At 43.3% G+C, this 24,868-nt stretch overlaps 1 protein-coding gene across 7 annotated transcripts in view; it reads right to left on the bottom strand.

The window, feature by feature from the left end:
• MYCBP2 (MYC binding protein 2) overlaps positions 1-24,868 on the bottom strand; it is a 477,832-nt gene that overhangs the window by 230,223 nt on the left and 222,741 nt on the right. For all 7 annotated transcript variants that reach the window (XM_067563270.1, XM_067563273.1, XM_067563271.1 and 4 more), the window contains 3 exons: positions 18,899-19,120; positions 17,406-17,597; positions 2,699-2,905 (listed from right to left, as the gene is read on the bottom strand). In XM_067563270.1, coding sequence (XP_067419371.1) covers positions 2,699-2,905; positions 17,406-17,597; positions 18,899-19,120 — 621 coding nt within the window. The remainder of the gene's footprint in view (positions 1-2,698; positions 2,906-17,405; positions 17,598-18,898; positions 19,121-24,868) is intronic.

Below are 24,868 nucleotides of genomic sequence, written 5' to 3' on the forward strand. Positions count from 1 at the left end.
GATCTCGACCGTGGACGTTGCGCTGCTTCCCGCGCAAAGCTCGGTGTCGAGGCCGTCGGGACAAGTGCTTGCCTCGGTGCCAATAGGCTCGGTGCCACGTACGAAGGTGCCACCAAATTCGGTGACACGTACGACGGTGCCGACAGGCTCGGTGCCGCATACGACAGTGCCATCAGGCTCGGTGCCGCATACAACAGTGCCATCAGGCTCGGTGCCGCATACGACAGTGCCATCAGGCTCGGTGCCGCATACGACAGTGCCATCAGGCTCGGTGCCGCATACGACAGTGCCGACGTGTTTGGAGCCGCATATAGCGGTGCTGGTGTTGCCGGTGCCGTCTGAGGCGGTGCCGTCGGTAGCGGTACCGGTGGGGTCGGTGCCGGAAACCCTGGAGTCAGAGGCATGGACAGCGTCGACCACATCAGGGAAGTCTGCTGCCTCAGTGGATCTGGCAGCGTCGACTGCCCCGGTGCCGGTGCCCCCACGGTAGAGGACGGTACCGATGCGGTCGGTGCTGTCTTGGAGGGGGTGTCCCGAGCCTTGCCACGCCTCTCCGCTCTTGAGAGGGCTCGAGTCTGACTCCTGCGTGGTACTGGAGTCAAATCTGACAGCCAAGTGTCCGCTTTTTGTGCCTCTAGACCGCCCCCGGTGCCGCAGTGCCGAGGCGCTCGACGACCTAGAGTCGGAGCTCGGAGAGGATGCGCTCTCCGCCTTCCGTGACCATCTGGGTGAGGGTTGAGAACGTTGGTTCCTCCACCCACCGGGGCCCACCCAGCGCGGGTTTGCCCCGAGACGCCGGTCCCGCGCCCCTCGGCCAAGGGGGAGACAGAGGCGTGGGCAAGGTCATGAGGGCCCTTGCCGCATCGAACGCCTCCGGCGTCGACGGTCCTTGTAGAGGCTCTCCCCCACCTTTTAGAGTCGGGGGAGGCTCCCTACGAGGAGACACCAGTGCCGGAGGAACCTCCACGGCACGTGGCTAGTGTCTCTCCTTCTCCTCGCTTCCGGGAGAAGTCTCTGGAGATGGTGCCGGCAGTCTTGATCTTCTTTGGCACCAAAACCTTCGGTGCCGCATTCGGTGCCGGCGGTGCGCTCTGCACCAAGCGTAGACTCGGTGCCAGTGACCTGGACGGCTCAGACGCCGGTCGGAGCGCAGCCTCCATTAGAAGTGACTTCAGCCTCGCATCCCGTTCTTTTTGGGTGTGGGGCTTAAAGGACTTGCAGATCCTGCATTTCTCTCATCGATGCTGCTCTCCGAGGCAACGGAGGCAGCGATCGTGGGGGTCACTAACAGGAAACTGCTTCGCACAGAGGGAAAAGCTCTTGAAGCCCGCGGAGCCAGGCATGGCTCCGGTCAAAAGCCCCTAAGGGCCCTTGAACACAAAGTCAGTGGCTTCAACTAACTGTCCTTGTCTTTGAATAACAATAGTTCTTCTTTAAACAACTGATCTCTAATCTTCTAATCGATGCAAATAGCTAGGGACTGCTGCTTGCAACGGCAAGTGGCAGAAGTTACAGCAACCGTCAGAGGCGGAAAGAAGGAACTGGGGGCCCGTGGGGACAGCAGCGCCCTTTATACCGCGACATGAACGCGGCACTCCAGGGGGCGCCTGAGCTGGCCCTGCGGGGCTTGCTAGGGAAAAAGGTTCTGGGAATCTGTGCACGAGGCGCGCACACACCTAAATTGGAATGCATATGAGCAATCACTCGGAGAGAGAACTGGTTATCTATGGATAGATTCAGAGGCCAGAGTATATGTGCTTTTGAACCTGAGATGAGTGCCACCAGAGCAAAGAACAAAAGCTTGGGGTGATTAATTAATTAATTACTAGTAGTACAGTAGATCCTTGAGGCATAGCATATCAGGGACCCATTCTGCAAGGAGCTAGTAGAACACATGGTAAGAGACAAGATCTGTCCTGAACATCTAAGAATCTAAACCAAAGGGTGAAAGGAAATATTACCCCTCATTTTATATATGGTGATCTGAGTGACAGAGCTTTAAAAAGGCCTGATCAAAGCCTATTGAAATCAGTTGTATGACTCCCATTTCTTTTGGATAAAGCTGTAAGTGACCTGCCTACGGTCACACAGGAAGTCTGTGGCACATATGGGAATTAACTCAAAACTCCTGAGTCCCAGTACATCATTGTAATAAAAAAATAAATTTAAAAAAATCCTTCCTCTTTCATGGAATACAAGATTCACAATTGTGCACGTGAGCTTCTTCTAAGTCCAGCTATGTTAGGGTTCACTGAGAAAGCAGGCAAAGATGGAGGATAGCTTTCATAAGCCAACTATTGCTTTGCTCATAGTTGAAGGAGCACATTTGCAAGGAGAGCGCGAAACAACTTTACTTGCACTCACGATTCTGTTTCAGGTCCATCCCACTCACCCCTGCGCCCCCCAAGTGGGCTGATATTCTGTTGGGAAACAACAAATCTATACACTGACAAAACTCAGTTGAAAGGATATGGCTTCCCTTTACCACCCTTTCTCTCTTTCCATGCTTTAGTGCTACAGATACATTTATTAAGTCCAAAGCATTTTAAGATTTTATTTTTGAATAATGCTATTAAAATTAAGTTTTAATGCAATTTATTGGTGCACTGATAACCTGGAGAGTATAAATATACATGTACTACTTTAACATTTAATATTTTTGTTTGGATTTTTTTTTTTTTTTAAGTTCAATACTTACATCATCAACTAACACCTCCAGCTCATATTCATGAATTCCTCCTCCTCCATAAACAGAAAACCCTACAACAACTACACCAGGTTTGTCCACAGAGAAACAGATTGCATCAGGGGACCCATTACCAGTATTCCAACTTCTTCCCTGACTTGTTTTAGTGAATCGGTTTGTGCTGGATTTAACTGAATGAAGGGAGTTAAGTCCATCAACCTATAAAGAAATAAATATAAGCAATAATTAGAATATACTTTGTTTTAAAGGAAGAAAACAAAATTATTTCAATTATATAAATATTTTAAACTTAATAAATTTAAGAAGCAGGTGTTGGAACATTACAGACATCATAAAAGAGAATTTTTATTTCTACTTTAACTGAAAATAAAAAGATTTATAGTAACTGCATCTTTTTATCTAAAATATATGACTAAATATTTTTAAACAAAATTAAGCAGGAAATATTTTAGAAACTTTAAAATGGCAAATTTAGCTTGACATTTCTTTTTAAGGAAAGATATACAATATGGCATGTATTACTTCTGTCACTGGTAGCAGATCAAATGAACCACTTTATTCATTCTTAAGGTGTCAAAAAGTTCAGTTGATTTGTGCAGCTTTTGTTTTAAGAATGGATAAGGTGAAATTCTGGGAAGATAGATTGATAAACTGATTCAGGAAGTAGTATTGCTGTACTGCTAAATGGAAATTACTTACTTGTGACTGGAGGTTCTTCGAGATGCGTGGTCCCTATCTGTACTCCACACATGGTATGCATGCTCTCTATGTGCATGAAACTGGAGACTTTGCAAGTAGTGTCCGTTGGTGTGTGTCAGTGCCACGGCATACCTCATGCTTGGTACTGAGGTAACAAGGGAAGTTAAGGACTGACTGCCTCTCCAGTTCCTCCTCTATCATGAACCCAGACATAAACCCAAGCAGAGTGGAAGGAGGATGAGTAGTGGAATACAGATAGGGACACTACACATCTTGAAGACCATCCAGTTACAGGTAAGTAATCTTCATTTCTTCTTTGAGTGCTGATCCCTACGTGTATTCCACATGTGGGTGACTGCTAAGCAGTATTCAACTAGGAGGGGGTGAAAGGATGAAGCAGCATAGATATCTAATACTGCTATCCCAATAACTGCATCTGCAGAAGAAGCGTGGACTAAAGCATAATGCTTCATGAAGTTGGGGATGAAACACAAGGGTTGCCCTACCAATGTCCAATAGAAGTACCTCCTGAAGAGATGCTAACGATGTTGCCTGTGCTCTAGTGGAATGGGACCTCACTATGTCTAGAGAAGGAAGATGTGCTAACTGATAGTATAGGATGATACTGCCAGAAATCCAATTTGAGTGCCTTTGAGCATACCGCACTTGCCCCCATCACTTTCTATAGTGATGAAGAGTCTAGGCAACTTCCTAATTGATTTAATTCTTTGCAGGTAAACTGTTAAAGCTCACCGGAGGTCAAAGGAATTAAGTCTCCTTTCCTCTGGTAGAACACTGGTAGGCGAATTCATGGATTTATCTGAAACTTGGTGATGACCTTTGGGATGAATTTCAGGTGAAGGCAAAAGGAAACCTTTTCCTTATGAAATGTGGTGTATTGCAGGTCAGCAATGAAAGCTCCCAGTTTACTCATCCTCCTGCCTGATATGATGGGGATGAGAAAGGCAACCTTCATAGACAGATGGGACATTGAACATGTAGCTAACAGTCCAAATGGAAATCTGGTAAGTACTGATAGTACAAGATTGAGGTGTCATAGGGGTGTGGACTTCATCACTGATGGGAAGGTCCTAATGAAGCCCTTTAGGAATTTGGTTGTAAGCAGATGAGTAAAAACAGAATATCCCTTCTCTGAAGGATGGAAGGCATTGATTGCTGCTAGGTAGACCCACAGCAAGCTAACAGAAAGGCAATTTTCCTGCTAGAGGGATCCACAATGCGCTGGTAGAAAGGCCTGATTGTCTTGAGAGTGAGGTGGTAGTAAAGAATACCAGGGATGCCGCAGTCTCTGAAGACAAGAGATTTTATTGCACACAGCTAGAGGCATCTAGCCATTAAGCTAGATAACATTTTCTGGTGGAGTCTTTTCTGCTGTGGTTGAGAACAGTCTGAATGGACTAACAAACATTCTAGCTCTGACTCCCATCCAAATACCAGACTGTGATGTGGAGATAGTCTGGGTTGTCATCTCTGATCCCAACATTCTCCTGAATCAGGAGATCTGGGAAGGGCTGGATGCTAATGGGAGAATTGGTGGACATTCACAGGAGATCCAGAAACCAGAATTTCCTGGGCTACTTGGGTGCTATCAGGATTGAGCAACTTCAGCTGGGATTGAGGACTAGCCACGCCTGCCTGCAGGCTGATTAATGAGCTCAACTGAGTTGCAATAGGATTGCCTGATTGGCAGGTCCATTCGATTGGCTAAAGGGAGCCAGCAGGCCTGCTTCAGCAGCACCTGGTCACCAACTACTCAATGCTTTTGCCCACAGCTGCATCCATTCATGCCTCTGCCTACTATTGTCCTGCTCCAGTCCTGCAGTTCCCTTCTTAGCTCCTGGCTCTGACTCTTGTCTCTGATACCCTCAGCCCAGTTCTAACCACTGAGAGAGACTGTCAGTACCTGCCCCAGACAGATGCAATGAAAATGACAAGCTTTGTAATGGTGAATCTTCTACAGAACCTGAGGTAGCTTTGAAATGGGAAGAAAAGTATATCTCAGGAGGTCTGTCCAGGGTAGCAGATGGGCATCCCAACCTAATGCTGCTCTGGACCAGTATAGATTGAATATCTTGTCTGTCTGGGAAACAAACTGGTGCCAGGATAGCATTCACCATGGATTGAAGATTTTGTTCAGGACTGAATTGTGCACCACCCACTTGTGATCTATGAAGTGTCTGCTGAAACTGTTTGACAGAGTTTTGTGCAAGGAGGAGGTACATCACCAGAAGTTTGGTGTAGTTTCAGATACACCGATTCCGTAAGTGGACCACCTCTATACAGGGAGAAAGAGATTTTGCTCCTCCTAGTTTGTTTATATAGACGATGGTCATCATATTGTTGGACATTATTCAGACACAGCAGGACTATATAAGTGGGAGGAAAGCATTGCAGGCCCTTCAGACTGCCTATTGTTCAAGGAAATAGATACGGATCTGGTCTCACCCTTGTGGTTGGAAGGTTTAGGCAGGCCCAAGTCTTTAGCGTCCAAGCACAAAGACTGAACTGATTTGGAGGAGACAGGGAGGCATCCCCTTCTTTTGGGAGCAGATCTAGGAGGAGTTCTGGTCCTGCCTTTGTGAAAGTGCCCATTACTCTCATGAAAAACGTGGGAGCTCATGCTCAGAAGAGCGCTGCTTGCAGACTGAGGCCAGACAGCATACTGGGGTGGGGAAGCGAGGGAGAGGTCTCTCGAGGTCTGGATCTGATTAGGGTCTCATCGCTTTCTCCATGAAGTTCTCCCTCAAGGTGAAGCTCTTATCCACCTCAAGTTCAGGGAGGGAAGGAACGGCAAAAGTTGCATGTGGCGGAAATGTGAGCCTCCCTAAGGCAGTAAAGGCAGTGTTGGTGGTCACTGCTGACTGAGAAGAAGCAGAGGCAAGGAAGACCATTTTTATGCCTCAGAACTCTGTGTGCAATCCTTCTTCCAAGAGGAGAAAATGGAGAGGGTCCCTAAGGCAGGGAAAAATATTCTAAACAAACTAATAATTCTACTAGAAAAGCACTAAAAACTGTAAAAACACTAAGAACTATTTACAATATATATATACAAATAAGAAGACTGAAGCAGATTTGGACAAAGAGGATTCTTCTAACTCAGGCCATGAAGTGGAAAGAAGGTATGTATGGAGAGGCAGTTAGTCTACACCTCTCCTTATAGCATTGGTGTAGGCTGCATTGCCACTCAAGACCTGGCTGGAGGAGAACTGAAGGTTGGTGACTGTTTAAAGAGGTCAGTCAAGCTGCCCACTGGATAAACTTTGTGGGTTGGAGAATGAGCAAAAGGGACCCTTAGGTAAGGAGCTGGTACTAATGGTGCAGTCATGAAAGGATATACTGGATAACAATTGAAATGCCATATATAATCACAAGATATTCAAAAGGCACTTGTTAACCCATCATATCAATGGTAATCTGTATGACAGTTCATGTAAATGTTATCTGAACCCTGCTTGATTAGTAAGATTCTACTATTAGATATAATCTGTAAACTCCTGGCCATGAGTTGGAGTTATCTGCTGGCCAGGTTACTCCACTCTGAGGTCCAAAGGGCCCTGGATGGGTGCGTCCATCAGAATGGATGTACTTTTGGGTTTCCTCAACACTCCTTGTCAGATTGGGGTGAAATTGAATGGTTTCTTATGAATACCGTGCAGGACAAGAAGCAAATTAGGTTAGGTTATGTTGGGAATTAGAGCCTTAGTTCAAGAAAATTATGCCTTTGTGGCAGAGGCAGCTAAATTAAAAGACCAATTGAGGGGGCCACAGAAGGGAAGGAGGTGTATAGGATGCATGCTTTAATGGCCAATAACAGGTATCTGACGTGTTCAGGAGCAGGAAGAAATAGTGGCTGAATGGGATCGTCTTTTAAATGAGGTGACATCCCTTCAAGAACAACTGAATGAGTACCAGAGTGATGGAAGGATTTGACTTACTCCCTACCTGCCATTCTGTGCTCCCATCAGTTCCTCCATTTGAACTTCTGGATAAGTGGGACCAATCAAAGTGTATCCTCGAACTGTAAAGATCAAGGCTCATGGAACAGAAGCAGATGGGAATCAGACCACAATACCAGTGTTCCAATAAAACTGCGGATATCCAAGCTTTTATTAACGAGGGGTGGCCCTCTTCCTCGGGATAGTTGGGATAAATTTACTAGATGAATGATTAAGAGCAGGTTAGATAAACACTGGTCAGGAATGGTGTAGAAAATGCTTGGTCCTGCCGTAAGTGCAAGAGACTGTACTACATGACATTGTGAGGTCCCTTCCAGTCCTACGATTCTATGATTACAAGATCAGATTTGGGGGAGGTTGCTCAACTAATGAATGAGGATTGGGGGTATTATGCTCCATCATGCTACAGCACCTTTATGGTCACAGATGATCAGGTTCACAGCGTCTACCCGAGAAGCAGCTGGAAGATTGACACGCTTATTATACTGAAAAACCTCTTTAAATTTAGAACTGACCACATTGCGACCATTAGCTGAGAAGATCCCTAGCAATTTCGCCGAACATGCATATAGCTGACAAAAGCTGAGAAGTACCCAGGCTAATCAATGAGGGAGGGCAATTCAGGCAGTTTTGGGCATTGTCTTAGAGGCACTGTCAGAGATGCATAGGAATATTACATATTATACCTCTACCCCCAGCAACCTAAAGGATATGCTCAGTCGAGCCAACCACTGGTGGAAAGCAAGTAAAATACTATCACAGGTGCAGAAGTCAAGCTCTTTAAAGTTGAAGCAGGGAAACATATGAAAGAACTTGCAGAGGTAGAAGTTGAGGATTCATAGGTAGAGGAACATATAAGGTGTGAGGAGAAGAGAATCTATGGTGGAAAAAGAACAGATAGAGGAGAGAAGTGAATTGGGTTTGGAGAATTGTGGGAATACATCAAACAGCTGCAGAAAAACAAAACAACTGGAGAGTGAGCGGGACCCCACAGGTCCTCTCAAAGATGGGCCTCCAAGGGAAGAGACAGGAAAAAGGATTTTTAGAAAGGTTGGGTCTAAGCAAGTGGGATCTACCATAAGCGATTCAACCATGGCAGTTGGCATGGCATGGCATGGCATATCAAACCTAGGAAGGTCAGGCCCCCGAATCCAGAGTGTCCATAGTATGTAAATTGGGAATGGACACCTGGGGATGACCCACTGTCCTAACTAGGGTAATGGGGACCTGCGATGAAATATTGGCAGACAGTGGAGTAGCAATTACCATGACAGGCCATATCAAGAAAGGAGATAAATTTGGACAGATACGAGGGATCACTGGACATCTGACCTCAACACAAAATTGCTTTTAAAGTGCCTATAATTAACTAAGGTTAAGGGAGAGGGAGAAATGGTGATGAATAGCTATGAAGGAATTCTGGGAGTTAACATGCTATTTAGGTTTCATTGTAGACATAGCCAACCAGAGTTGTGGCGGTTTCAAGCAGGAGATGGAGGATTTATTGCCCTGGGAGAACAGCTAAAGGTTTAGGCCTTATGGACCCTCCTGTGGCTGACTAGAAATGGGCTACGGAGTCGATTCTAATGTTTCCAGAAACATGGGTTAGCAATAACATGGATTGTGGCCGCACGAATAATGAAATTCTGTTTGAGGGAAGGAATCCTCCCTTGCAGCCACAATATCCAGTACCCAGGGAGGCAATTTTACCTGTGAGAGAAGTTTTAAAAATGATGCCAGAGGCATAATCAGAAGACAAGCCTCTAGCTGTAACTCTTCAGCATGCCCTGTTAAGAAACCTAATGGTCAATTTTTGGCTAACTATTCACTACAACAAGGTAAATGAACTGGACAAACCTATGGTCCTGGTAGTGGCTGCTTATCCTGAAATGATTACTAGGATCTTCCCAGACATGAAATGGTTTTCGGTGCTAGATATCGGGAATGACTTTTGGAACCTATCACTAGCAAGAGAATGTCAATACAGATCATCTTTCATGTGGGCAGAGGTCCAATGGGGGTGGATTGTTTTACCTCAGGGACATAGGGACAGCCCTGCTGTTATTCTATGCCCATATGCAAATAGTGATAGAAAGATATACAAAGACCAATAAACTTATCCAGTATGTAGACAATATCTTAGTGTAGTCACCCACTGAACACCGAAGATTTTAGTGAGGCTATCCATTTAAGTGAGGAGGCTGGTAGAAAAATTAATAGTGATAAAGCAAAATTAGCAAAAGCCAAGGTTATCTTTTTGAGCACTAACTACCACTTAAGAAGGAAAATCCACTGATAGGGCTAGATTCAATTTATTTGCTTTCTATCCCTAATGATTGCAGAGCTTTACAATAATTTTTAGGCATTACGAGGTTCTATAGGGACTTCACACCCTTATATGGTGAAACAGATCAACCTTCATATCACTTGGGTTGAAGTGCTAATTGGGAACGGAAAATGGAACACACTGAGGCAGTCTGTCAGTGCTCCTACTTTAGCCAGACCTGATGTGCATAAGCTCTTTTATTTATACCCGATCAGTACATCCAACACCATTGGTATTGTTATTACTCAGCAGTGGGGGAGGGGAGCGGGGTGTCGGGATTAGGTGTCTGAGGGGGGTGTTTCTCGGCTACTGACAGCTGAAATATGGATGGTACAAGAAAACCGTGTTAACAGTTTATTGGGTTATTATGAAACACCGATACCTTCTAGGCAATCAAGAAGTTTTGGTCTATAGTCATCACTCTCCACTCAAAACCCTCTTTGAGGGACACCTGGCTGCTGGCCAAGGAGTAACCAACAGATACAAAAGTGGATTTTGGCTCTAATTACTGAAAATATTAAACCACTTCAACTTAAAGAACCCAAAACAGTGGGTGGCTGGAGTGATCATGGAGGACAAGACACATGAGTGTGACGTTCAGCCTTGTAATACCTGACACACAATTTTGAAAGAGAAAGCTCAGGACAAGGTTTGGATGGAGAAAGAGGTGTGGTATACTGCTGATGGGAATAGTGACTATGTAGGCAGACAATGCATGGCTGGATGTTCAGGTGTAGAACATATAGGGTATAAAACCTTGAACACAATATAATTCAATTGTGGCTTGAGATCAGATCAGTTTGATGAGATGGCAATCATAGCGGGAACGTAAAAGAGGCAGCTGATCAAGGAGAGAGCCATCTCACTGTAGTTTTGGACTCCGACTACGTGTTTCGAGAACTGGTATTGCTTTTAGCATGGTGGGCTCAAAACATATATTTGGCTACTGATGGCAGCTCTATCAAATTCACCAATATCTCACAATGGATTGAGAATATGTCCTCTCATTTTGAGAGAGTTGATATAATAAAAATAAAGGCCAATGGGAAAAAGAAAAATATCTTAATGGCAGGTAATAGTTTAGAAGATACCCTTGCTAAGGAAGCAGCCATATCAATCCAGCCCAGCCTCAATTTATATGGATGGTTGCTACCCCAATAGCTGTAATCATCCATATTCAGGCAACAGGGTCAGAAGCTAAAGTTCAGAGAATTCAGGCAATCCAGCAACAGGATGAGGAATTAGGACCATTGTGTCAAAGAGCAAGAGAAGGACAGCTCAAATGGGAGGGGGTCACCTTATTCCAATAAAAAGATATCTTGTGTGCACTAGTTGATGCTGACCCTCTATGGATAGTGCCAAGGAATAACTGTAAAAATCTATTAAATTGGTTCTGCAGTGGGGAGGGGTCCATCCAAAATTAAAAGCAGCAATGGAAAACAAAAAACACATGGGATGGTGGCCAGACTAAGACAGAACTGGAAGCTCATATATGCTCATGTTTGACCTGTGCTAGACATGGCCCAGCAAACCGAATAAGGAGGGGGGGTTCTTATGCACCATGCGCCTAAAGGGCCCTGGTAACAAATACAAGTGGGTTATACTGTGCTCCTGCCCATACATAGTAGGGGTAATAAATATCTGCTTGTGTGCATAAATAGTTTTAATCGGGTGGATTGAGGGACTTCCCACCAAATGTATGATTGCAAAGACTGCAAAACAGATGCTATATGAAGTCATCTGTAGATGGGAGGTTCTCAAGAGTTACTGATTCTACTGGGGGTAGTTTGGAGGGAAGATTTGTCAATTACTAGACATTGATCAGAAACTTCACATTCCACACCACCCAGAAGCAGCAGGACATGTGGAGAGAAAAACAGGTCTATTAAAATTGAACCACAAAAAGCTGTTAATTCTGCTGGCGACAAGTAGGATACAGTTCTGCCTCTAATTCTGATGAAGTTCAGGGAGAGAGAAGCAAGGTCTATAGGATTTGTGCCACAGGGCTTTGATGGGAAGGCCAATGATGATGTGGGAGAATATGGTTAACCCAATCCCTGCCAACCTCACCATTATAGGTCTGTCTCAACAGTGGATTGGTGAGACCATTGATCATGTTGGTCAAGTACAAAAGGCCTTTACTGATGAGCAAATTGCAAAGCAAACTAAAAATGGTTCGATGTTCCAGGAGACCTTACTGAACATCTAGTAGGTGCTCAAGTAATGCTTCAGGAAAGGGATGATTGCTCTCCATTTCCCAGAGCCACATGGTTGGGTCTTTACATAATTTTGGACGAATTGGGACCCTTGCTATATCTGGTGGATTGTTGAAAACAAGGACGCAAATAGTACAATGGTCAAATACAATGGTAATGCAGGCAACCAAAAAATGAGGGAGGGGGAGAATTGTGTGCGTTTTTTCAGAATGTGGCACCTGCTGACTTTTGGGTCTCTATGGTGGCTACTGACTGGACAATAGGGCCAGATAAATGACTGTCAACCTTTGGATAGTTGGGCATCTTTAACTTGCACTTGATGTCCTTCCACAGACTTAGAGTTGACCTGGGAATTTAAAAGGGACCCTTGTTGATGCCTGATTTATCATCTTCCACATGATCCAGACCAACATGGTATACAAAAATGAGTTTACACTTCACTGAGGGGGTTCCATGTTGGGGATAGTTTGACCATTGGCTTCTGCTAGGGACCATCAGCTTTGGATTCAATTGAAATGTGAACTTACTGGACTTTACCACTGTACAGCCAAAAGCTTGGAATAGATACAAAATTTCAGTATGGATACCCAGGGAACTTTGCCATTCAAATGTCCAGTTCCAGAAGACTTAATTTCTACCCATTCTACAATGTATAGTGTTTCTGATAACATTTTGGTAATGATAAGAACTGCATATGGTCAGCAACAACTTAAAAAGGATTTAAGGAAACCTTCGGCAATAAAATGGCCATTGGACCAGTTAGTGAAATCATTAGAGCAACTTTTTTGAGTGCCTATGGATCATGGGGTAGTTAAATCTGTAACTATGCATTTTGTAACATTAGGAGGGTACAGAACTGCTACCTTCCCCTCTTATGTAGTGTGGTCACAGGGAGCTATGCAAAGTAAACTACAACCCAATGGAACTATTAATATTGGGGTGCTGGGTATAAAGGGGGGCTGAACAGTGTTTTGGGCAAGTCCTGGAGTCTACCATTCCTAAAGGATCTTAAATCAATCTTCATTAGTTGGTGAGATGTGACCCTAATTCAAGATATCAGCCCATTATGATATGGATCACTGACATCCAGACACTGACACGATCTATTGTGCCCAATCTATAAATCAAACAGCACTATGGAAACTGAGATCTATACAGAACCCAGTCTTCCTTTCACTGCCCTGGATGTGTCAAAAAAGTTAAAAATACTAGACCTACTTTTAATCAATCTGGCCCATTCCAAATTAAAGTGAACCAGAAGCATTTAGCTTTATTAAATGCTACCTTGTTCTTAACAAAGATAAACATTAACTTTGAAAATGCCTCAGTTATAATCCTTTATACTAACTGTACACCATTCATCGTCAATCAACATTGGGTACTCGAGATATGGGGAAATGAATTTTAAAAGAAAGCAAAGAGATACAGGAATTGCACTGGGAACAATTGCAGCTGATACAAACATACTGACTGGGATAGAAACAAAGGTATTAAAAAATAAATGAGGAGTTGCCTCAGAAGTGACAGGAATAGCCCTCAAATAACAAGTCTGGGCTACAGCTTTAAATAATCAACTTGGAATTAAAGTAAGTTGAGCTGTGACTGATTCTAATAAATTTTGGATAAATAAAATACAACTGGTAGTGGAAGCTTTAGGTATCCTTAAAAGCAATGCATTCTGGGCTATGGCATATCAATAGAGAGGGCAAGCAATAATCAATGACACAAAAGAAATTGTCACTCACATTGAAAATAAACACTGGCCAAGATTACTATGTATGTGGGCTGCTTATAACATGTCTATGAGAGTAAATATTTAAAATGGTGGCATGTTAATTCTACCACACAAGGATGTAAAATTTGGATCTTGAGTTCTACAAATGGGGAGATAGTTCAGGTCTATCCTGTAATCAACATCAGTTGGAAATTGAGTTCTAGACTGTGGTATCTCACTAGAGAATGGCATTGGGCCATTGAACAAACTAAATTCACAATAATGTGATGAGTGTCAACATATGCAACTAGGATGGATCTGTCAAAATGGAGACTGGCACACCAAAAACCAAAAAAGTAATGATGTACAAGGGGAATGTAATTTAATTTTTACACCAGGAATAAGTAACTTATTATCTGGGAAAAGAGAAAATGTGTTTCCATATTAGGAAACCTAGTGACATAGGAGTTGAGAAAGAGAATGTCACATTTGTGGATATTATATTAGCGTACTAAGTGAAGTATTCAGGAAATAAAAGTGGGACAACAAAAATATATCATACCCACCATTGATTTATATAAGGAAATCACATAATTGTTCCAGGAGCACCTTGAGGAAGTGAATTTGGGACTGTCGGAGAACATATTTGGTCAGTTGAGAAATATGACCCCAATTATACAAATTAAAGATCAGTAGAAAAACAAGTGGGGGACATTAGGATAAAAATGGAAACTGTTAGCAAGAAAATTATAAAAGAAGTTGACGTCACCCAAAAACAGGGTGCCATAGATGATATAAAGCAACTACAGGGGTGGTCACCTACTTCTACTGGGATCCTAAATATAATGTTGCACCCCATCATATTGTTGGTTGGAATTCAAATTGTTTGTGTATTATTCATGATATTAAATGTTTTCCTGGACCAGGAAAATGTATGTTAAATTACGATTTGTCCTGAAAAAACTGGAAATGGAAATGGTTTTGTTAAATCATTGTTAAAAGTGACTTGGAATAACTTGTGACCATATGGAAAATACCTCAATGACTAGCGAGCCAAAGACAGGTAAGATCATTTAAAAGACAGGGACATCTTAAGACAGGCCTAGTCACTGGAAATAGCAGTAGAATGTAGGCTGTACTGCCACTTGAGACATGGCTGGGAGGAGAAAAGAAGGTTGGTGACAGTTTAAATGTGTCAGCCAGGCTGCTCACAGGATGAACTCTGTGGATTGGAGCATACGCAAAGGGGACTCCTCAAGTGAGGAGCTGATAACATTGCAGCCAAAAAAGGCAACAATGATAGCGATGGAAATGCCATCATATAGTCATGAGGTATTCAAAAGGCACTAGTTAACCCATCATATCAATGATTACCTCTATGATAGTACATGTAAATGTTATCTGAACCCTGATTTATTAATAAGGTTCTACTGTTAATGGAATCTGTAAACTCCTGGCCATGAATTGGAGTTGTCTGCTGGCCAGGTTGTCCCACTGTGACTCAACTTGATCAACATTGCTCTAGTACCTATAGTTTCCTTAATAACGACTATTGTTTAAATTCTTATTAAAGACTCCAGAATTGAGTATCTCGGACCAGGCAAGTAGCAGGAGGAACCCAGCAATGAGCACTATTGCTTGAGAAAGGAAAGACTCGGTAAGGCTCGACACTCAGTACTTAGTGTGAGGAACAGCAGGGTGCAGACATGCAACAACAGACACTACTTGCAACTTCTCCGGTCTCAGGTGCATGGACAGTATGCGTACCATGTGTGAAATAGACATGGGGGCCAGGACTCTTCTCAGGGTACACTGACTCATCACACGTTAAAAAGGGACAGTAAAAAATTAGGAGGATTCATGGGCAACAGCTGTACCTCTTGTAAGTGTCAGATCAACGGCCTTCCTCAAGTCTCAATTCTTTCACCAGTACTGTTCATTGTGTACATTAATGACCTGCCAGCTACACTCTTGCGCAAGTTTATCCATGCTGTTGAAATCTGCTGCAGATATCAAGCTCAATCCTTCTCAGAAATTGACAAGGTCTTGAATGATAATATGAAGCTCATGGCAGACTATTATAGTCAATGGCACCTGCAGCTGAGCTTTCCCAAGATGGTTTTTAGTGCATTTCATCTGCATAATGCAAGGGCAGGCCACAAGTTAAACGTTTTCCTCTATGGCCAACGTCTGCAGCATGATCCAAACCCCAATTTACCTTGGTGTGACAATGGACAGGTCATTAACGTACTGCAATCAGTTGAGGAAGATAGCAGCCAAAGTCAACACTTGGAACAACCTGCTCAGAAAACTGGTTAGTTCAACGTAGGGTGCAAGTGCCCGGATGTTTAAGAACTTCAGCCCTTGCCCTCTGCTATTTAACAGCAGAGTACTGTGCTCCTATCTGGTGTCACTCATCTCACTTGAGGCTGGTCAATGTAAAACTTAACAAAGCTATGTGTACTGTTACCGGGACTTTACAGGTAACTCTGTTGCCATGGCTATCGATACTTAGTAACATACCACCACCCTATATTCACTGTAAGAAGGTCTGTCATGCTGCTAGCCAAGATCCGTGAGAATAGCAACCTGCCTTTGTACGCAGACCTCTTCAACCACCCACCAGCTTGCCTGTCTTCTAGATGCCCTTTATGGTGATTTTTGCCACCACAGTACGACAGTGGAATCTGGTTGGCACAAAAGTGGTCAGTGACAATAGTCGCTAATCACTCCCTCATCACTGACCTAACCATCTGTCCACTAAATTTTGATCTGCCAAGGCACTTGTGCTCATCTCTGAACCAGTTTCAAACAGGAGAGGGCAACTTTGTGGCAAATCTTTTTAAACAAGGTTTTTCTAGTGACCAGCAGTCGACTTCAGATTACGTCACATATCCTTGTTGAGTGCCTACTGACTTATTTCAATGGTGGCTCTCTACCTAGCTGATGATGATGCTATCAAATGGCTGGCCACACTGTGCATACATTGATACAGTAGAATCTCAGAGTTACAAACGCCTCAAGAACGGAGGTTGTTCATAACTCTGAAATGTTCATAACACAATGTTATGGTTGTTTTCAAAAGTTTACAACTGAACATTGACTTAATACAACTTTGAAACTTTACTGTGCAGAAGAAAAATGCTGCTTTCCTTCCCCCTCCCCCCCCCCCGGCCCTTTTTTTTTTTTATTAAAGTAGTTTACATTTAACACAGTACTGTATTGTGTTAGCTTTTGGGGGGGGGGGGGTTCTCTGCCGCTGCCAGATTGTGTACTTCGATTCCAAATGAGGTGCGTGGATGACCAATCAGTTCGTAACTCTGCTGTTTGTAACTCTGAAGTTTTATTATAATCATTTGGGACATAAAAGTGGTCTGGCCCTTGGTGATATATTTCTAATACGGAATCATTTTAATTAATTTTAATGCTACCTGAATAGTAGTATTTTGTAAATTCTCAGTAAATTCATTCTGTACACAAAGAGTAATTCCTCTAATTTTGGGGAAGGTGCACTGTATTCTTCAGACATAACAAAATGGTTAACCCTGAGAAACACTTCCATAACAGAGTGATCATACCATTAAAAAAAATATTTTAGTGGTTTGAGAGCACCTTCCAATACATATAATGAGGAACAGCAGTAGAGCCAGTAAAAATTTTCACACAGGTAGAAACATTACGTACAACCACAGGACATACTACATTCATAAGTTACAAGTATTGTAAAACACTTATATTAAAGATAATTTTGCAGAATCATCATTACCTCAGATCCCAGTGCAGAAGCTGTAAGTTCACTCACAATACTCGCAAGTAGTCCACAGGTATTGGAAACCAGGTGTGAAGAGAAGAGTTCATTTTCTCGTCTAAGGCTGTTTCTGACTGGTAATACAACAATAACCAGCATTTTTTCTAGCACTTCACGAAAGCTTGTCATCCCTGAGATATTTTCCTCATTCTGTGGTATGTAAAGAAAAATTAGAAATGACAAACAATATCTCTGTAAACAAATCAGGTTGTAATGAAATTAATTATCTGCAATAATTGAGGTATCAGCACCCTTTCAAATTAGAACTTCAGACAATTTTTAAAATCCAACCTTAAGAAAAAATTTATGACACCAAATGCCCATTCACACATTTTGCATGAGCTGTAAATAAGATGTTTAGCATATTTATCTGATAAGCAGCACTTAACATACCTCTGCATATAATATATCCTTTTTGATATCATTGCGTTTTTTTGCATTAACTGTGACATTTATCAGAACTACAATGGTGATGCAAGTTTTAAATTTTGATTCCTTAAAAAAAGATATTAAAAATAGTACAGACTTAGCAATGCTCATGAGTAGTATGATGTACAAACCAGCTACAAAAAGAACCCCAATCTAAAAATTGCACCAAACTCTACAATACTCTAGAAAAAGGGGTAAAAAGTGAGGTGGCAAAATTTGTAATGACACAAAACTACTCAAGATAATTAAGGTCCCAAGCAGACTGCAAAGAGTTACAAAGGGATCTCACAAAAGTGGATGACTGGGCAACAAAATGGCAGATGAAATTCAATGCTGATAAATGCAAAGTAATGCACATTGGAAAACATAATTGGAAAACAACATTGGAAAACATACTATTATTGCTGCAGGACCTTGCTTCATTTAATGTGCAGGCTGGGTACTCATGGTTTTTTTTTTTTTTTAATCCTTGCTTATGTGTAGTCCCCTACCTCATTCACTGCAGACTTTCAATCCCTGAATTAAACTGGGATCTCTCAGGTACCAGCCTCAATCACTACTCAACCCTGCCTCATTTATGATCCAAAACTAACATGAAATCATTCATTAGAGGCCATCATTCTCACCAATAATGTTCACATATATTAAGTCTTACTCATCTTATATGATCAGATGTGCAAAGTCAATAGAAAGCTGAGATTATAAATGAAAAACATGTAGTAAAACTAATAGTAGCAAAAGTGTATTTTTCCCCAATGTATTCAAACAACTAAGCCACTTTTGCTCAAACTTTCCAGAAATTAATTTTCTCTCCAGTTGAGAATAAATGTGGGAAGTTTCAGCCTAAAAAAAAGATATTTGACAAAGTTGAATGCATCTGAAATATGCTCGTTACAATGGAAACACCTAGGCAACCTCAGCTACAAACCTATAAACCAGACTCAAATTATCTTTCCATTTTAATGATTTGCTGCCACAAAAAAACTAATTAAATAAATAAATATTTCAGAATGTTTTCTAACCTGACTAAGTTTTTCCATATGGGCTACCAACAGAGGGAAACGATGGGCCAGTGCAGCGTCATTCTCAGTGCTAACTTGTTTGACCATGGATCGCAGCAACACTTCTCCATCGTAAGTGATAGGAAAGATAGAGGTCAGCTTTACGGAAGTATGACACAAGGCTGACATAACAGCTGCAAGAAGCCGGCTACTTGATGTTTTGAAGTTTGCTTCCTGGATGTCCTTTAAAAAAAAAAAAAAAAAAATTAAACAAATAGTAAGTGAAGTATAGGTTTTCAAATTCACACTACTATTTTGTGCGCATTCTACTTTATCTACCTATATGGCCCCTATCAACATAGCATCTTTGAACCTCACAATGCCTCTGGGAAGTAAGAAGTACTATACTATTACCCCCATTTTACAGAGGGGAACTGAGGAGCCGACAGACTAAGGCTATGTCTTCACTGATGGCGGCAAATTCGCCACCATCAGATCTACTTATCTGGATTGACTGAGCGAGCAGTCAGTGAAGACCCTCTCAGTCGATCCAGAAATTGACATATTAAGACCACCTTTTCAAGTGGCATAGCGCTGTGTCGACAGGAACGCGGTTTCCGTCAGCACAGTGCAGTGAAGATGGCGCGCAGAACAGAAGCACGCAAGTCGACGGGAGTTACGCAAGTTTTATGCATAGTTTGCGTAACTCCGGTTGACTGCCGCCGAATTTCCAAGGTAAGTGTAGACAAGCCCTAAGTAACTTGCCCAAGGTGTCACAGGATATATTTGTGGCAGAACTGGGAACAGAACCCAGATCTCTTGAATGCTAGTCTAGTTCTTTAACCAGTCCATCTATTCTCACAGTAGTTTCCTCTCTCCTAGTAACTTTCAGGTTACTTTGCCACTAAAACTAATATTAATTTTTATGCAAGAAACTTCTACATCATAGTGAATAAATAAATAAATATATTCTGTGAAAAGGCTTTTTCCTGTTGCTCTTTAGTTTTTAAAGCTATTTTTAAAATATTTGCTGTAAGTAGCAGAGCATAAAAACATCCGTTCTCTTGTATATTTTACATTACTTTTGCTCTTTGGATCTCAAATAGTTTTAAACTTAAATTTATTAATACATTTCTTTTAAATATTATTTTACTTTCCCAAATTTATGACATTATCAAATTACAGTTTTTAAACCTGAAAATCATTATGTCCTCATCTGAGCAACATACAAACATGTGATTGACTTTAAGCATAAAAGTTGGCCTCAGTAAGCTTTAAAAAATTCAGTTTTATTTACAGCTATATACTTCTTGCACCATGTTAGATCATAGCTTCAAGAGGAACTTAAACTTTCCATTGGTTCAAAGGGCGGTCTTGTGAAGCATTTAAGGACCAGACTGAGGTCCCATACCGAAGTAGGGTGTTGGACCGGCAGATAGAGGTTTCCAAGCACTCTGAGGAATCTTGCTGGAGCTGGGTGAGCAAAGATAAAATAACTCTCCATTGGGGGGTGGAAAACCGCGATGGTTGCCATGTGGACTCTTATGGAGCTTATTGATCATCCTGAGGTTTTTAGAGTTAGGATATATTCCATTATATCTAGTAGCGATGATGTCATCAGAGGAACACACCTGAAGTTACACCAACTGACAAACCTCGTTCATTTCTGAGACTACATATAGTCAGTAAATTGTTTCCTGCTGTGTAAAAGATTTCTTTTTACATCCTCTAAGCAGTTGCCTCTAATCCCACAAACCTTCGACCAACCATACATTGAGACTGCAAGATTGGGGTGAAGGATCTTCCTACCTGCCTGGGAGAGCAGACTGAGCAGCATGAAGAGTGATTGGAAAGCAGACAGATAGGTATCAGGTAAGGAAACCACATTTGCATGGGCCAGGTCGGAACTATTAGGATGACTCTGGCTTTGTCTTTATTTTGAGCATAACTTTGGTTATTAGGGAAGTCAGCGGCAATTAGTTCAGTAGAGTTGACTACAAAGGAAGGTGGAAAGCATCATGACCCAGTCTGCCCCTTGAGCAGAAGTGGGTACATTTCTTGTTTACATTTCTGTGGCAAACTACTCTATCTTATGACAGAATATGTGGTGTAATATACTGGGGTCTATTTCCCACTTGGGATCTTGAAAGAAGTGCCTGATCAATGCATATGCGGTCACATTCTGAACCCCTGAAGATAGGCTGCTGTGATGATGATCCATTACATATGCACCAATTCCAAAGCTTGACAACATTGTCAGAGAGAGAGGGGGATCTTGATCCTCCTTAGCAACTGATGTAAAACATGAATGATATATTGTCTGTCATAATCTTTATGTGTTTACCCCGATAAGTGGTCAAAACTGGAGACGGGTATCTGTCCAACCTGAGTTCCAGAAGGTTGCGTAGCAGCACAGCCTCTTGTGACGCCCACTTGCCCTGGGTCGCGTGAGTCTAGATGCGCTCCTCACCGCAGCAGAAAGGCGTCCATCATTATGATGACCCTTGGGCGAGGACTTGTAAATTAAACTCCTGCACACACGTTGTGATGGTCTTTCCACGAGTTGAGAGATTGCTTTATGGTGATAGGTATGGAAAGAAGCATATTTAAACTGTCTGTTTGGTGAATAAACAGTTCTGAGACACCCTTGAAAGCAGCATATTTTGTGATGAAGGTGGTGGCTGCCATGTGCCCCAGCAACTGAAGACAGTTACTGACCGGAGTTTGGGGACTGAGCTGAATTGTGTTGACTATGCTGGAAAAGGCACCAATCCTGTGCAGAAGAAGGTAGGCACTTGCTGTTACTGAATCAAGATATGCCCCTATGAACTCTAAGTTTTGCACAGGGATCAAAGTGGATTTTTGGATGTTCAACTGCAGTCCCAATTTGAGGAAGAGATCTATGGCCGTGGAAGTTGCCCAAGACATCAATTTCAGGGAGGGGCCTTTCAGTAGTCAATCGTCCAAGTAAAGTAGAGGTCCCCAAATGGTGGCACGCCGGAACGTTTAGGGTGGCGCAACAAGGCTCGAGGCATCCCCCACGGGGCAGGAAGGTTCTGCTCCAGGCTGTGGTCCCATACCCAGCCGTGCCATGTCCCTGCAAAGCTTTGCACCTGGCTGTGGCCCCGCACCCACCCTCAGCCCTACCAGCCTTGGCCCTTGGCTCCTGGCCGCAGCTCTGGCCCCAGCTGGGGGAGGGCAGGGGGGTGAGGGAGGCATAAAAAGTTTTGGGACCACTGAGGTAAGGGAATACTAAAATACCTTTCCTGCAGAGCAGTGCTGCTACTACCTATATGACATTCAAAAAGACACTGAGGGCCGATGACAGGCCAAAGTGCAGCACTTGGTATTGAAAGTGGTCCTGGCCGACAGTGAACATAGGAATCATTTATGAGATGGGTGGACAGCAATATGGAAATACGCATCTTGAAGGTCAAGGGCTGAGACCCAATCCCCTTACTCTAGCGACAATTAATTGTTGCAGATATCACATTTTGACTTTTTGTGACTACACGCAAGTGTTGAGTGGTCTTAAATCTAGGATGGGTGTCCAATCTTCACTCTTTCTGGATACCAGCAAGTACCTTAAATAAAACACCTTCCCTCTGTGCTGCATGGGGACTAGTTCTATAGCTCCCAAGTGTAAGAGAGTGAATTTCTTGACAAAGCAAAATCTCATGAGAGGGGTCCCTGAAGACGGACAGGGAAAGAGGGTTCATTGGTGGAAGTGGATGGTGTATTATGTGAAGATGATCTTCAAAACCCACTTGTCCATAGTAATTGACTCACAAGTTTGCCTGAAGTGGTAAAGGTAGTCACCAAACGGAGGAAGACCAGTGAATTGGTACAGCTGAAGAGGACAAGAATGGCAATACAAGCCCTTAACCAGCCTATCAAAATTGCTCCTTGGAGATGGACGAGTGAGAGGCAGGAGGCTGAGTAGTGGACTGTTTCCTTCTCTGGAATCTCTGCCTCTTTTGGTGTTGTTCATATAGTCTCTCGGATGTAAGAAACTGGGCAGAGCAGAATCTCTGAGTTGCCTGGGACTTGCGGAGCTTCCTCTTGTAGGTGGGTGTATAAATACCAAGAGAACATAAGGCAGCTCTGGAGCCCTTTAATGGTGACAGAGATTCATCCATACTATCCACAAATAAATTACAACCATCAAAAGGAAGGTCCTCTAACCTATATTCTGGACCTCTTTTGGTAATCCAGTGAGATGGAACTGGGAAATCTCTCTCGTAATTACCACAGGAGGCTGGTGTATGCCAGACCATCTGCGCAGGTTGCAGGATGGCTTCATGCATAGGAAGGGCAGTCTGAGAGGGTCCTTATGGTTGGAGGATGTCCAGGAGCTGCTGGTGAGTGTCCTGGACCGCCACTGGGAGTCCAAGATCCACCATCACCTGCTGAAACAGTGCGTGATACTGCTTATGGTCATCGGGAAAGGTGGAATCAGCGCCTCAGCTGGTGACAATGAGACTCCAGTGGGAACCAGCCGAACTGACTGCACTACCACTTCCACACTTTCTTCATAAACCGAGGAGGGTGCAATTCGGACTGTGGATGGGCAGCATAATGCTACCAATGGTGCACCATGGTCCCGGTACAGGTCCAAGGAAGGCAAGCAGAGCTAAGCGTAAGGGTCTCAGGGCAGCAGCAGATCCTGTGGGTACGATTACTGTGGCTCAGGGATGGGATTGTAACTCGGACGATAGGGTGGTCCGCGCCTGGGATCCGGACTATGAGATTGAGCAAGTGAGGAGGAGATCAGTGGTCCATGGCAGATGGAAGGAGTATGACTCTCTGGGAAGAGCAGTAGAGGTTCATCCACTGGAAAAAGCAGACCTGAGATGCCTGGGGGACCAAGGTAGGGCAGAAGTAGCTATGCAGTGGGCATCAGCAGTTCCAGTTGGCCGGGTATGCGGGGGATCCCAAATGGTGAACTGGAGGGGCCCAGTGGCATCGATGGTGCCAACAGCGCAAGCAGCAGATGCAGTGATGCTGGCAGCAGGACAGCAGCAGTGGCTGATGGCAGCACCAGCGGATCGTATTCATGCTGCTCTTTGTGCTCTGTCAGGGGCTTCTTGGTAGCTGGAGCAGCCGGGTTGATGTGTAATTTCTCACCCAACCTGGCCTATCTCAGCAGTGCTGTGTTTAGGGGCAGTACCAGACAGGGATGCTTTTATGCCCATGTCTGTGCTTGTTATGCTATGGCTTGTCAGACTGTGGCGGTACCAACAGATCCGGTGCCAAGGAAGAAGACGGAAGGGTGCTCACTGGCAGTCATGGACACTGTTCCAGCGGTTCCACCAGTCCCAAATCCATCTGAGCACATGGACAGATAGCCTCTTCCATTAAGAAATTTAGAAGATGAAGTTCCTTGGCTTCCTGCATTTGGGGCAGGAATGATTGGCAAATGATGCAGCAGGCGACGACGTGAGCTGCGCGAGGCAGTACAGGCACCGCTGGTGCTCTTCATTCACAGAAATAGAGCGCAGACACGAAGCACAGTTTTTGAAGCTGACTTACTGGGGCATAATCCCCAGGAGTGGAGGCCTCCCCAATGAGGGAAGAAATCTGAAAGCAAACCTAACTAACTACAACACTAATATACTACAAAAACAATAAAAAATTACTATCTACAACTATACTCAAGAAGGAAGAACAAACAATGAACTCTCTTAGCTAGATTAAGACTGGAAGAACAAGGGTTCCAGTTCTGGCCATGCGGCAGTAAGAGGAAATTGGAGCAGTGTTGACCTACATGGCCTCTTATAGTCTTGTCTATGGACAAGAGGACACTGCAAGTGCGGGTCAACGGACACTGCTACAAAACTGTTCGGATTCCAGCGCATGTGCACCCAACATTTGGAATCTATATAGGGACCATCATTCGAAGAAGAAACATAATTTGGAGATTTAAATTAAAATATATTTTTCTTTTTAAAAAATAGAAGTTCTAAGTTAAATTTGAAATTATGACATGTT

The sequence above is a fragment of the Emydura macquarii genome, unplaced genomic scaffold (genome assembly GCF_026122565.2).
Source record: "Emydura macquarii macquarii isolate MOO-44397 ecotype Brisbane River unplaced genomic scaffold, CSIRO-AGI_Emac_v2 contig_2473, whole genome shotgun sequence".
Classification (NCBI taxonomy): Eukaryota; Metazoa; Chordata; order Testudines; family Chelidae; genus Emydura; species Emydura macquarii.